Here is a 14,329-nt window from a genome sequence, read left to right on the forward strand (position 1 = left end):
TATTTATATATTGTATGACTCCTGATCACTGTGTTTTTTCACCCTTCATGTATTGTATGCTATGTAAACATATTGATCTAGCTCTAGATATATAGTCCAAAAATACTATGTCTTTACATTATTTACAACGTGACTTACTAAGCAGGGTGGATCACAACATCCACTTGTGTTTTAGGCGTGATGGAATGTAAAGGGTCGAGTTCTACTAACTCTTATTTACAATCAAGTGTCTGTCTACTGGTGATGTGTTTTTTTTTTTGTTGTTGTTGTTTTTCTTCTGCTGGAGCGGCTACATTAAGCTTTATGGTAATGCCCCGTTGTTTTGTTGTTGCGGTTGTCGAGGCAACGGCGCTGTGTGAGGAAGGCAAGCGTGTGAGGTGCAAAAACAGGGCTGGAGTATTCTATACCGAAAATAAATGTGATGTCGTGGGGGTTTCAAAATGTATATATATATATATATATATTCTTGGCCAGTGTTTGTGTATTTGTAATACTATATACACAGTACACTATATTGTTTTGGTATGGGATGAGCAGCTGTGTTGATCATTTTCTATTCTTGAGAGGCCAGGGTGAGCTTGCACAAAACAAGAGAACATATTATATAAAAATACATTCACCATAGGAAAAAAAGAAATCAAACACAAGAATACAGCATCCAAAATAATTACATTGAGAATATCATGTTTGTCAATAATCACCTCTGGGGTTAATTCAATTCAAAGAGCTACGCACAGTATGTGTTCAATGCTTTTGTTTCATAGCATTAGCGTTGATCTACAGGATTAGCCTATAATACAGGAAAAAATATTGATTTTTTTTCCTACGTGCATGTCTACTCCATATCCAATGGAGGGGTTCTAAAACATCTACACATTCTGACCACTGATATACATACATACATACATACATACATACATACATACTGTACATACATACGTACTGTACATACATACATACATACATACATACAATTAGTGGAAGATGCCCCACAGCTGGTTTGCACTGGTATAGTCCCAGTAACCCCACGTAATGCAACAACACAACGTTGCACTGCAGATGAAATCGCATTGTCGACTTGAACAAGAACCAATTCTAGGCTCTGTTAGGGTCCCGATCAGACAGGACGCATTTTAGCAGCTTGGGGTGTTTTTCGTTTTTTTTCTTTTGCGTTGCAGGGCACCTTGTGTTTGGAAGAGTGCCCTGGACACAGCAAGGTGAAAAAAATTGCAACTCAAAGCAGTAAAACGCCCTACGTCTCACACTGTCCAATGAGATGTCTGTGGTAAGGACAAGAAAGTATGCTGTAGTTCCACAACCTTTAAACTAGCCGTTGTACATGTGAAATGAATCAACACTGAGCAACTGCATGGCTTATTTGACGCCTTCGACGTTATCAGAAACAGATGTTGTTGGACGGAGTAAAATTGAGATCGTTTGTAGACATGCCGCCATTGTTCTTTTAGCACAGTGACCAGGCGACAGCTATAGCGACAAAAGAGAGTAACAGGTGATAATCTGGTTGCCTCTCAACGTCAAGAGAAAAAAAGCAACCGCAAGCTGCTCTGCTTTGTAGACTAGACTGCACAAAAAGGCAGTGCAGCCCACTCTATGTTTTACGGGCCGCAAAACACGTCCTGTCTGATCGGGGCCTTAGTCGTTCTGGTACAAGGCCACTGCAGTCTAACTGAGGTATGAAGCAGGGAGATACGTAGAAAAACAGAACAGCATTCAGGACAAACGAAAAAGGCAAAGAAAGACAGCAGCCAGGTAAAGTGTCACAACCCTGAAATGAAAGACAATGAAACTCAAGTCTCAAATTGTCAAAGCTAATTACAGTAGCAGCATTATATTTTCAGTAGTGTTTAGCTACTTGGACCATCATATTACAGCAGACCGCTAAGCAGGCCAAGAACGCTCCTTTGTCGAATGTGGGATTTGCCTTTCATCAGTTTAGTTCATCGTCTAGCATCTTGCTCTTTCGCAAATTCATAAAACAAACAATGAAAGCAGCCAAAGTGGAGTATCCTCACACAGATGAGGTGAGGTCACTTACATTGACCCGCAATAAGATCCCTACCTTTTTGCATCAAATATTCGGCTCACAAGTTCAACGTTCAACGTGTGTTAAGTCAGGAAGGAAACTAAAACGTTGACGTACGTCTTTTGGAGGGATTCAGTCCCCCCTCCATTCAAGTTCCAGCCGGGTCTAGTTCTATTTCCAGCTTGGTTTGGGCGATTTGCTGGATGGTACCGAGTCTTTGGTCTGGACAGACTTCTCAGTAAAGCTATTACTCTTGCGAATGTCTTCTCGCGTCGAAGGTAGTGGTGGTGGTGGTGGTGGGGTGTCGCTACAGCAGGAACTCTGTCTGGGGGACTTTGTGCTCTGCACCTTACGCAGACTGCCCCCGTGGGGCCTGTCCTCACTGTGTGGAGCAGTAGCGTGGGTTGTAGGCGATAGTTTGTTCTGTTTGGCCGAGGCTGTCCGAGCCAGGAGCGAGGGGCTCCTGGAAGGAGTGGAGGGTACAGACGGGGTGCCAAGCTCCTTCTTGGTCCTGGAAGAGGAGGCTACGGTATTCCGGGCAAAGCTGGGCACCTCCGAGGTGATCTTGGGGACAAGTGTCTGTGAGCCGCTGACCTCAGAGGAGGCCCCGGTCAGGTTCAGGTTCTGGTTCAGGTTCTGGGCCTGAGCCTGAGCCAGGGCCCTCATGGTGGAGCGGCACATCTTCTCCTCTGGCGCCAGCTTGGGGATGTTCCTCAGAGGCTTGGCGCTGGGCTTGCGGAAGGAGGACTTTTTCGGCGTGGAGTCACGCGCCCATCTGGAGATGCTGCTCGTGAGGCTTACTGACCTGATTTTGGAATCGTCGGGGGGCAGGCTGGAGTGTCGGGGGGTCCGGCAGGTCTTCTCAGTTCTTCCTCTGGCCGGGGTGCTCTGGTCACGAAGGGGGCGATGCGGCTCGTTGCCGTCCTGGCACGCACCTCGCTCTGTCCGTTTCACGTGGCTGCCGACTCTGGTGGTTCTGGTTATAGGCACGACCTTACGCATGCCCTGGTTCTCACTGGTGGTCAACATTCTGATGCCGTGAGTTCCACTGGCCTTGGATGCTTTGGAAACCAACTTGCTCTTGAAGTTGGTCTGGACGGCTTTCTCCCCCACCTGTCTGCCTTCGGCAGTGTCACAGCTGTCGGTGTCCCACTCTTCAGCTGCAGCACACGGGGTGATGTACGCCACGTCTGGAGATCGTGCCGCAGAGAGCTCATTGGTTGAAGTGGAGATGGTCTGGTCGTTGGTAGACATGGACTCCAGGTTGGAGGACAGGGAACTGGGATCCTGCTGGTTCTGCTGGCTGTCCTGGTTAAAGTCTAAGGTTCTCAAGTCGGACGTCAATCCTTCCCTCGTCAGCGGTGAGCTGTCGATGTCGGAGCAGTCGAAGGCAACGGAGCAGTCCGTCTCTGTGCAGTCTAGGATGTAAAGCGCTGGCTTCTTATTGGATACCAAGGGATCCAGAGGGAGGGTCGTATCGCAGGTCGTGGATGAAACCGTGCTGTTGTTGTCTTCATCTTCTTCTTTCCATTCTTTCCCTTTCTGGGCAGGAGGAACCATGTTTCCAGCTCTTCCTGAGGTCTTATGACATGGAAGGTTGTCCAGAACAGGTGACGGTGGAGGGGTGTCCATCTCCAAATCAGTCAGAACTACGTCCCCTTGGTGGACAAAGTGCGTGTGGCGATTGTTATTGTTCGGACTACACAGGTCAAAAGCTTGCGGAACGCGGACCAGCAAGTGCTTCTCGACGCTGACGCTCATATGCCCCACGATCGCCAGGTTGTGCGCTTGAGTTGTCTTCTGAAAGACATAAGAGTTGCGAGGCAGGACGCTGCCCTCGGACACGGACGAGTAGCTTATCGTGTTGTTGTTGTCGTTGAGCGGGTCTTCGTTGGCGCTGAACCCCGAGGTGGAATACCTGACCAGCGGGCTGATGGGCTCCGTCTCGGCTCGCGGGGACGTCGCCGCGAGCGGCCTGTCCCGGCCCGTCAGCTCGCGGTTGTCGTCCTGGGACAAGAGCCAAGGGGTGGTCCTCCGCTGAGCGGCTCGCCCGGAGCGAGGCAGGCTGTTGAACTTGGAGTAGTCGGAGCCGCCGCCGCCGCCGCCCAACAGCTCCAGGTAATCTTGGAGCTCGCGTTCGGCGGCCGCGGCGGAGACGGTGTGGCGGTGGCGGCGCGCGCTGGCGGAGCGTCCCAGAGGGCTGTGGGGGCTGTGGGACCTCTGCTGGAAGAAGTCCAGGAGGCCCTCCTTGGTGAGCTGCTCCATGTCGCTCTCGCTGCTGCTCCGGCCGAAGCCGCCGCTCTGGTCGGCGGCGGACCAGGCGAAGCGCTTCTCCTCTAGCTCTCGGAGACGACGCTGCCTGGCCACCTCCTTCAGCTCCCGGTCCAGGTTGTCCTGACAGAGGAAAGGACAAGAGGTCAAAGTTCAAGACTTTGTGGGTGTTCTATAACTAACATGATAAAGGAGTAGTCCATCCAAAAAAAATCTTATTTTCGATCAAATTACACACCCCATGAAGCCTTTCTTTTTTTTGTTCTTGTTGCATTCCTGAGCCAAAGATTTGATGACCGGCCGCGTCTCAAAGAGTCGACTACTGAGTCTCCTACTGACTGATGACCCGGTCATCAAATTATTGACTGCGACAGAAACTAAAAAATCTCCACAAATTCAAGGCTTCATGGGGTGTGTAATAGATAGAAAATAAGTCATTTTTTGGGTGAACTACTCCTTTAAGAGAATCTTTGCCCCAAAGGGAAGATCAATATCATATAAACTAGGAACTATTTCAGGAGATTGCTAACCACCTTAAGTAAGAAAGTGCGTTAATGAGAAGCTCACCTTCACAGCCTTCTTGAACTTGAGACAGAAGTCCTGAAAGATGCGAAAGCCCTCGTCCAGTTTGAAGGTGTCCTTGTCTTCACAGAAGAAATCAATAAGAGCGTTGCCTTCTTTGCGAAGGTCCAACCTGCGCCGCTGCAGGTCCTGCAGGGTCCGAACCGAACTCTGACACACACACACACACACGCACACACACACACACACACACACACACACACACACACACACACACACACACACACACACACACACACAAGAACACCATGTCTGTTAGATGACTGGAATTGATACAGTACGATTACATAAGATAACATAAATTAAGATCAGATGAGAGTACACAAGCAGTCTAGTTACACAGGTGTCTGTGTGTGTGTGTGTGTGTGTGTGTGTGTGTGTGTGTGTGTGTGTGTGTGTGTGTGTGGGTGTGTGGGTGTGTGTGTGTGTGTGTGTGTGTGTGTGTGTGTGTGTGTGTGTGTGTGTGTGTGTGTGTGTGTGTGTGTGTGTGTGTGTGTTTTCACCTGCAGAAAGGGTTCCAGCTGTAGCAGGAGGTCCTGGTCTCCTTGGACCTTCTCCTCCAGGGACCTGGTCCTCACATAGAGGGATGAGAACTCCATCTCAATGTTCTCCACTGAGATCCTGCAGGAGAGCATAGACATACAGTGGATACATAACTAATACTGATCATAATGAGATCTTATAAGAGAACATACAGTAGACACATACTGTAGCTAACACTCACTGAATGTGTATTTTTATAAATCTACCACATAAATTAACCAACTAATGGCATATTTTTGGGTTCAATGTCGAACCCGATTTTAGAGAGCCCTAGACCACCAATTACTGACCAATATTTTCTTTTCAAATAAACATAGAAAACCTTTTTATTTAATCACTTAAGCCCCATTTAAAAGGATTCAAAAACAACAGAGATTGTATATCTGCAATTTTGTTTGCCTGTAATGACATGCCCAAAAATAGCAACGCCTGGTTGAAAGTGGTAAAACATCAGGGCACATTGGCCGCATAATTGATGATACCAATGATGTCATCCAATAAGTCAAATAATGGCTGATATATCAGCCAGACCCATATATTAAATGGGTCTGGCTCTAGAGAACAGCAAATAAACCCCTGCTGCTACTGTGTGTGTGTGCGTGCGTGTGTGTGCGTGCGTTGAAGCTCTCATTATTATCATAATGTTGAGCACTGTGCTGCTGTGTCATTATATTCTGCAGCTTTGTAGACTGCAGTCTAACAGCCTGCGGAGGCTGGGAGACACTTAACAAGGAATCCACAATACAGTCAGTACAGTGTGCTGCATGAACACTGGAACAGCCCCACACACAAACACAAACACATCCTAAATATATCATATGCTGTTTCAAAACATACAGCAGTCGAAAACATATTATTTTTTATTTTACCCACGGGTATACTGTATTGTACTGTTTTATGGTTGCTGTCAGGCAGAAACCTTTTATCTCCATATTCTAACTTTTTGTGCCTTTTTTTCACCCTACTGTACATCAGGGGTCTTCAACAGGGGGTCCGGGACCTCTAGGGGGTCCTCAGGTTAACTACAGGGGGGGCAGCCAAATCTTTGTGTGATAGGGACTTTTTTTTTTACACTAACCACTTGAACCTATCCCTGCTCTGAGGGGAACATTAGCTGAAAATAGCCGATCTACAAGCACACAACGCCTCGCGCTGCGAGGCGTTGTGAGCTTGTAGATCGGCTATTTTTGGTGTAGAGGGAAAAAAAGAGCAGACCAAGTACAGAGCCAATGGTCAAGTTTACAACGTATTGAAGGTTTAAGTGGTTAAATGTCTGAAAACGCACATTTAACATGAATACAAATGTAGTGGGGGTCCCTGCTTCACCCCCACCCTCAGCTAGGGGGTCCTCGGCCTGAAAAACGTTGAAGACCCCGGCCCTACGTTATCATACTACAGCGTCACACAAAGGCATCAAAAGTAGCAGATCCACAAAATGATCCAAAATGCGGCGCAAAACGCCACAGTTTTGCACATATGAGGTTTCCACCTGACAGAGACAATATATTACTATAAAAGTAGAATTATTTCCTCCGGTATATATTGTCTAAAATCTATATTCGTGTTGACTAATCCTCGTCTCTCAGATGTCCATCCATATGGCATGTGATTAGTCATGTACAGGATGCTGCCATGCAGCGATGACCTTGACCAACTCACAGAGAGCTGCCGGAGGGAATAGACAGAGTACAAACAGTACAGTCTCTCACTCTAAGTACTGTACTCTACTGTACCTGGCTTGCATAATAATGTGTCTGCAGCATACGCCGAAAGCATGGCTTCGGTCCAACAATGAAATACAAGGAGTTCTATCTTTAGCACAGTCTAATTCGCACCGTCTACCATTCAGACAAACATGCACAGACACTAGGTATGTAAAAAGGTAGACATTCATAGAGGTAAATTCAGTTTCAGCTTCACCCAGCTGATGGCTGCTCGGATGGTCAGGATGAGCGCTCAGGTGGGGAGCTGTTAGAGGGTTAAGTGTCTTGTGACACTTTAAAAGTGACCTCCTGATTACCATACTGCCTCCCTACCCACGAAGCTACGGCGGCCGCTTGTAGACACCGTGCAAGCGTGTGCATGCAGTACATGTCACATTCTGAGTTTCTGAGAATGTGGGGTCGTGTTGGATCCTGTATGCCGCATGTGTCAATAGGTAATTACTAGGGGTGTGCACTAATTTCACGACACGATACACGATATTGGGCTCACGATATCGATACGATGCGATATATGGCACTTTTTTATTATGAAAATATATTGGGGGGAAAACAAGCTTATGAAAACATATGGGGGGGGGGGGGGACTAATGCAAACAAATACTTCTGTTTTTGCATTACTATTATTGCAAAAAAATAAAAGTAAAATAAATAAATAATAATAAATATTTTTTATTTTTTCAAAAACGCCAAAACGATACATATCGTCACGAAAACGTATCACGATATATCGCGGGACGATATATTGGCACACCCCTAGTAATTACAATGTTATTATAACATGATCATTATGATAATCAATATGTCCCAAGTCTTAGAACTGTAATTTGACATTGCATGTTGGCTAGTCAGTGATCGCATGTGTTCTCGGCTTCCTATAAAGAAAAGCAATGGAACTGATAAAGAGTTTTGTTGTTCATCTCCAGCAGAACTTTGTTTCGTCTTACCTTGCGGCACTCTGAACATGTTGAAGCTTCTCGGGAAACTTCAGTAGCTTCTCATCTTTCTTCTTTCCCTCCTACATTATGGAGAGAGAGAGAGAGAGAGAGAGAGAGAGAGAGAGAGAGAGAGAGAGAGCGTATATAGTTTACGTCTTCATCATAATGTTGTTACGTTTATTTTTACTGCGAAAGTGACTGCTGTCTGTATACTGTAGTTATGTAAGTGTTTGCTGCCATCTGCTACCTCTCCGGCCCTCCTGCAATATTAATCCACGTCTCACGCAGTTTACCCATCATCACCCCCTGCTGTGAACGACACACAACCGTTTCACCTTCCCAGCCTCTCTTCTCACATTGTTATTATTATTTATTTAAAAAACGATTAAATATAGACTCATCCCAGCCAAGAAGTAATCGATCCATTTAAACGTTCAAATCAGAGCGATTGCTTTTACAATATGAAAAATTAATGTAGAAATACAGAGAGGGGAGGAAGATGAGTCAAATCCAACACGGTGCTCTTTTGTACAGGGGTGATAAAGTTGATTCAAGATGTTTCATGTATCGTATTGTATATTGTGTTTATATGTGGGTTTCCACCCCCATTTCTAGTCACCTTTTGTTATCCATGCTACTGTATGTATTATGCCAGCACAGTGGGCTCAGTGTCCACCCAGAGATGGGAGGTCGGGGTTCAATTCCCCGGCCGGGTCATAGAGCACTGATGTCTGACGTAATTTAGGGATCCTATCTGGGTCGCGTTTTTTTCCCCCTTTCTGAATTCTTTAACTCATTGAGTGCCCAAATTATTAATATCTATTTCTGGCCATTACGATTTTTTATTTTTTCAAAGTAAAAAAAAAGTGCTTAGGAAGTGAGGTACAGCCTTTTTCAGTTATAAGTTAAACAAGGAGTGGATGGAGCTGCAAATCTTCAGATAATGATATCTTGGGTTCAGATTTTTTTTGTTTTTTTTTTGTTTTTTGAGTTTTTTTCTTTTTTTTTCAAAAACACGTGAAACACGTTAATGGCACGTTGCACCATAGCGCTAAAACACGTGAAACACGTTAATGGCACTCAATGAGTTAATATCGTGTCAAATAAGAACTGTGTTCCAAAAATAAACTAATGACCCCGGCGGTTTGACTCTTATGGATATGAAGCATCAACTGACGGTGAGAAAACGCTAATGTTACCTCCGCCGAATGAGTTACATTTTCGCCAGAAACAGACTGTATCAAATATGAGTGACTGACTATCAAAACGATACAGAGCCACCTCCCTGACAATATCGCAGAGACAGTTTGTTTAGTTTTGGACCACAATTCTTGGTAAGTCCTTGCGACATACTAGCATCGTGTCCAGGGGGGTGCACTTGTACGTCATGGCTGGGGGACGCACTTGTACGTCAAGCTGCCTCACGCTGTAGGAACAGGAGATAGGCTCCTGCCCTATGGGCCACATGGCCAGGGAACCAACAAGGCTTGGTTAAGTAACCCTTAACCCATTAAGACCTGAAACTGTGTCATTTTTAGATTTGAGCTCAAAAGCATTATTTTACACTTTGGGCTATTTTTTTAAAAACGTGAAAATGTGTGCAAATCTTTGAATATATATATTTTTAAAGCGAACATTTTTAACTAAAATCTTTGCTTCTGGGGGGTCCCTGGAACAACATATTTTGATGGGGTCGGCGGCCAAATATATTATACTTTTGGGGGTCCTTGACATGAAAAAGTTTGAGCACCACTGATATGGAAACATACGTTTTTCAGAATACTGTTAAGATTTAGGAGACATGTAGAATCGGCTTCTGGTCTTAATGGGTTAAGTAAGTAAGGGTTACTTACTTACTTACTTACTCCGTAGAGTGTAGGAGTGCCTTGGTCACTCATCTTTCTTTGCATGAAATATTAATGGTTTGAAATGGTCAATCTGACACATATACTGGTGAGTTCCCTGCTAATGAGCATAAGAAACCCTGTAGACAAAGATACCCGTCTATCAACTAAAACGCAAGTTCATGTATAATTCACATACAATGGACTGTAAAAACATAATACATCATGATATTATCATTTATTCATCTATTATACAGTACAATCACATTTATACAGTACGTACACATTATATAAAGAAGAGGCTGAGCTGCTGGAGACGGGTCTCTCACGGAGACCCCATCTCCACGAGGCACATATGGTTGCTAAAGACAGTGATTGGTGGAGGAACATTATGGATGCCTTCTGCCCCACAGGGGTCTGAGGAGCATAAATATGTAAGACATTCTATAAAGAAGTTGCACTCACCAGAGCCACAAAGTGCAGGAGGTTCATGCCTGGTTTGTTGGCCTTGGTGTCAGCCAACGAGAGGAGAGAGGACAGCTTGAATCCCACAGCGTTGCCCGCATAACCTCCCTGAAACGCACGACACAACATTAAGACACAATACAACAACAGTAAGACACGACACAAGAACATTAAGATTCAACAATACCTCACGGAGAAGGCAACTCAACAAAACAAAACAAAACAAAACAACAACAACACTAAATGTACACAAAAGACACACCTTCATTTTAGTTTTATCAATTTGATTTTGTATCTCTTAATTTCTGTAAATATTTACCATTTCTGTTTAAAGGGATAGTTCACCCATGGAGACTTGAATTCATGGATATTTTTTTGTTTTTGTCGCATTCCTAAGCCAATAATTTGATGACCAGCGGACCGGTAGGCAGCGGTTCCAGCAGGAGACACAAAGGAGACTCTGGAACCGCTGCCGGTCATCAAATTATTGGCTTAGGAATGAGACAAACAAAGAAATATCCATGAATTCAAGTCTCTATGGGGTGACTGAAAAAAAAAAAACATTTTGGGGGTGAACTATTCCTTTAAGAGTTGAATCAAATGCTGTGCATCTAGAGTACCAACTTATTCTGAATCTGATTGTGATGTTAGTCAGATTGTAACGCAGTACAGTGTACGAGAGAGAGAGAGAGAGGTGCAGAGCATGGGAAGTACAGCTTAATTGATGCCCCGTAGTATGGCAACACAAACTGAAGCTTAACAATGTTTTGTGTCACAACCAGTTATCTTCGAAATCAGTTACTGTAGCTTGTAAATCAGTGATTTGTCAGCAAACGACACCATAGTGAGCGTTAGAGAGGACCTGTGTAATACAATACATTTTCTATATATTGTTTCAATTGTGTATTTTTCACAATAACTTTGTAATACATTTGTTTGTTTGTTTTAAGACTACTCTAAACACCATTTTAGTATTTTTGAGTGTCTGACGCAGGCACCTGAAATGTACTGGAAATGTATTTATTTATGCATTTTAAATGTAATAAATACAGTTTCTGACAACTTGTTGTGTTCCAAAATATACTGAGGTGCTAGGACCCAGCAGCATTCATTTTCGAGCAGTACTTCCATACAGACAAACGCTATAATGACAACAGAGCTATAAGAGTACTCTCCAAAAAAGACTACTGAAATGAATGCTACACAGTGAGGAAATGTCCTCCTTTCCTTAGCGTGGGTTCTATTTCTTTCCATGGCTCTTGAACATGACAGTTCTAGGACCAGAACTCCCCCTAATAGCCTACTTGGTGCACTGAATTTAGGAGGTGCAGCTCAATTCTTACAGTCACACACATCCTAACTTTGCTACTTGTCACTTGGTATGTGGATAACACAAAGATATAACATTTAAACCTGTACAGGTAGCACAGTAGTGAATGAAAATGAATGTAATGTGTGTACAGTATTCACCTTATTCCTGGCCACATCCACATTTCCGCTCTAACGTAGGGGGGTAGGGGGGTGGGGGAGCCCCATATCAAGGGGTTTCCTGTCTGCTTAACAAGCGACTTGTTTTTATGTATAGCCACTTGTAAATATTGGTGATTTCTAAAGTATAGTTGCTTATTTGGGCTTGCAGTCTAATTTTTTCCCCCCAGATTAATATGTATTGTCCACGGAACCTCATCTGTGCCAGGGACCCCCTTGCCTATGCATTTTTTTTTTTGCAAATGGAAAAAAGCCTGGGGTAACACAGCAAGAACTGTGGTCTAGGAGTGGGAGTGAACCTTGAATTTTCAAGTGCAGAGGGGCATTGTTCCAACTTTGGAATAGCAATTTTTGAAATAGCAACAAGCTCACAACGCGTTGCGATGCAATGCATTGTCAAACTTAGCCTAGTCGCTTCTTTTGGGCCTGTTTTCAGAGACCTGGCCGCTTGTTTCTCTTGCAGAATCTGGCAACACTGCTGATTGCCTGCATTACACCTGCAGTAGCCTACTGGGGCGGAAGTGACCAGATATTGAATGAAGCCGCAGACAGAGAAAAAACTCAGTGGCGCCGCCCTGGAGAAGGGCCAAGAATAAGGTGAATAGATGCATTAGTGTTGTATACTCACAGCGTTCATGATGTTCCCGGCCTGCAGCACCAGGTGCAGGATAGCATGAAGCTCCTCACAGTTCATCAGCTCTACACAAACAACAACCATCAATTACTACAACACACCACCCAATATGTATTGTATTTGTGTTAGATGTATTACGCATGAATTGAGTACAATGGACCACAAAGGAAACAAGCCCCTGGCCTGGGTCTTTTTGTGTTATATCCTTTTAGCATAAACTTTTGACTGTACTACCTGCAAATGTACTTAGTGTAAAGTAACTAAGTACATTTACTCAAGTGCTGTACTTAAGTAAAATGTTGAGGTATTTTTACTTTACTGGAGTGATTCCAATTCTCAACACTTTTACTTCTTACTTACTTCTACTCCACTACATCTCAGAGACAAATATTGTACTTTTTACTCCACTACAATTATTTGAAAACTTGAGTTATTTACTTTGAAGATTTTGAGTCTTATTACCAAACATACATTAACCACTGCAACCCTATACTTTGGCTATTTGAAAATAGCCGATCTACAAGCTCACAACGTGTTGCAAAGCGACGCGTTGTGAGCTCGTAGATCTGCTATTTTCAAAAGATTTTTATACATTTAATGCACTTGAACACTTACAGAGTTAGCTGGTTTAGCAGTAAGTTTGAGGATCAAATGGAGTTAGCTGGTTTTGTCAGAAGCGCTTGTTAATACTTTCTATCGGTTCAATATTTCTTTTTACCAACACACAGACGTAGAGGGTGTTCAATAGCACAGATTTATGGGGGAAAAAATGCAAAAGCTGGTTTCTGCCCGACAGCAACGATTATGTTTAACAATAAAGTTCATCGTCCAGAATGATATTAGTGCACTATAAATTGCCCCAAGCATCTTTTACTGCATTTTGTTCTGTAGAATAAATTGTTGTGTCTCAAATCAATAGATATGCTCACATGGATCAATACAGTCCAGTCAGAGCACAGCATCACATTACACACTTATTTCTCCTTCTTTGAGCTCCACTCAAAGAAGATCAGCAATGAGCTGAATGAAACCTGTTTATTGTGTTCATGGATATATAAATGTGCACATTATATAACCAGATGAGAAAAAGCTGAGAAACAGCTGAATATTGCATCCCGGACCTACTAGGCTAATAAATCTAGAGTAAAAATCTGCTCACCAGTATAATGCTCCCATATGCAATTCTTTAAAGGGCAAGATTTTGCATCCAAACCCTATTTTAATGAAGTTGAGGACATAATAAACATGATGCTGGAGTGTGTTGTGTTTTTTTCTGTGTTTTGATATTTTGAACACGATTATGATGACATCATACAGAATGTGAGTTCTTCCTGTACTACAATGGACTTCTCCTCCAGCTGATGTCAATCACCTTTTTAAGGCGTCAGTTACATCTACCTCCACAGTGAAGGGCATCATGCCACTCCAATAATAACTTCAGAAGACATGTAAACACCATCTAACAACATTAATATTTGCAGACACGATACAAAATGACTATTTACCTAATACAGGTTAAAACAAGTGCATAAAGAACAAATGCATAATACATTCAAAACAAAAGCCAAACTAACAAAAACCCAACTCCAGTCACACTCCTCTCTCTTCCCTGACCACTTATATAGTACAGTCTGACTAGGTGTCTGATAGTCTAAACAAGGTGATTGACATCAGCTGGAGGGGAAGGTCTGAATGGAACTACAGGAAACATGGGCTGTAGTCCATTGTGGTCCAGGAAGAACTGACATTCTGTACGATGATGTCACAGTCGCCAAAATCATGTTCAAAATATCAAAACA

At 43.6% G+C, this 14,329-nt stretch overlaps 1 protein-coding gene across 1 annotated transcript in view; it reads right to left on the reverse strand.

Moving 5' to 3' along the window:
• Positions 1–1,558: 1,558 nt before the first annotated feature.
• The window catches only part of LOC311053740 (FH2 domain-containing protein 1-like), a gene marked incomplete at its 5' end in the record, with an annotated part of 29,209 nt that continues 16,438 nt past the window's right edge, over positions 1,559–14,329 (reverse strand). The window contains 6 exon segments of the mRNA XM_084069421.1: positions 1,559–4,438; positions 4,883–5,047; positions 5,401–5,518; positions 8,109–8,179; positions 10,409–10,516; positions 12,525–12,595. Coding sequence (XP_083925547.1) covers positions 2,216–4,438; positions 4,883–5,047; positions 5,401–5,518; positions 8,109–8,179; positions 10,409–10,516; positions 12,525–12,595 — 2,756 coding nt within the window. The 3' untranslated portion in view covers positions 1,559–2,215.

Source organism: Gymnoscopelus microlampas (genome assembly GCF_963454915.1).
Source record: "Gymnoscopelus microlampas genome assembly, chromosome: 2".
Classification (NCBI taxonomy): domain Eukaryota; kingdom Metazoa; phylum Chordata; class Actinopteri; order Myctophiformes; family Myctophidae; genus Gymnoscopelus; species Gymnoscopelus microlampas.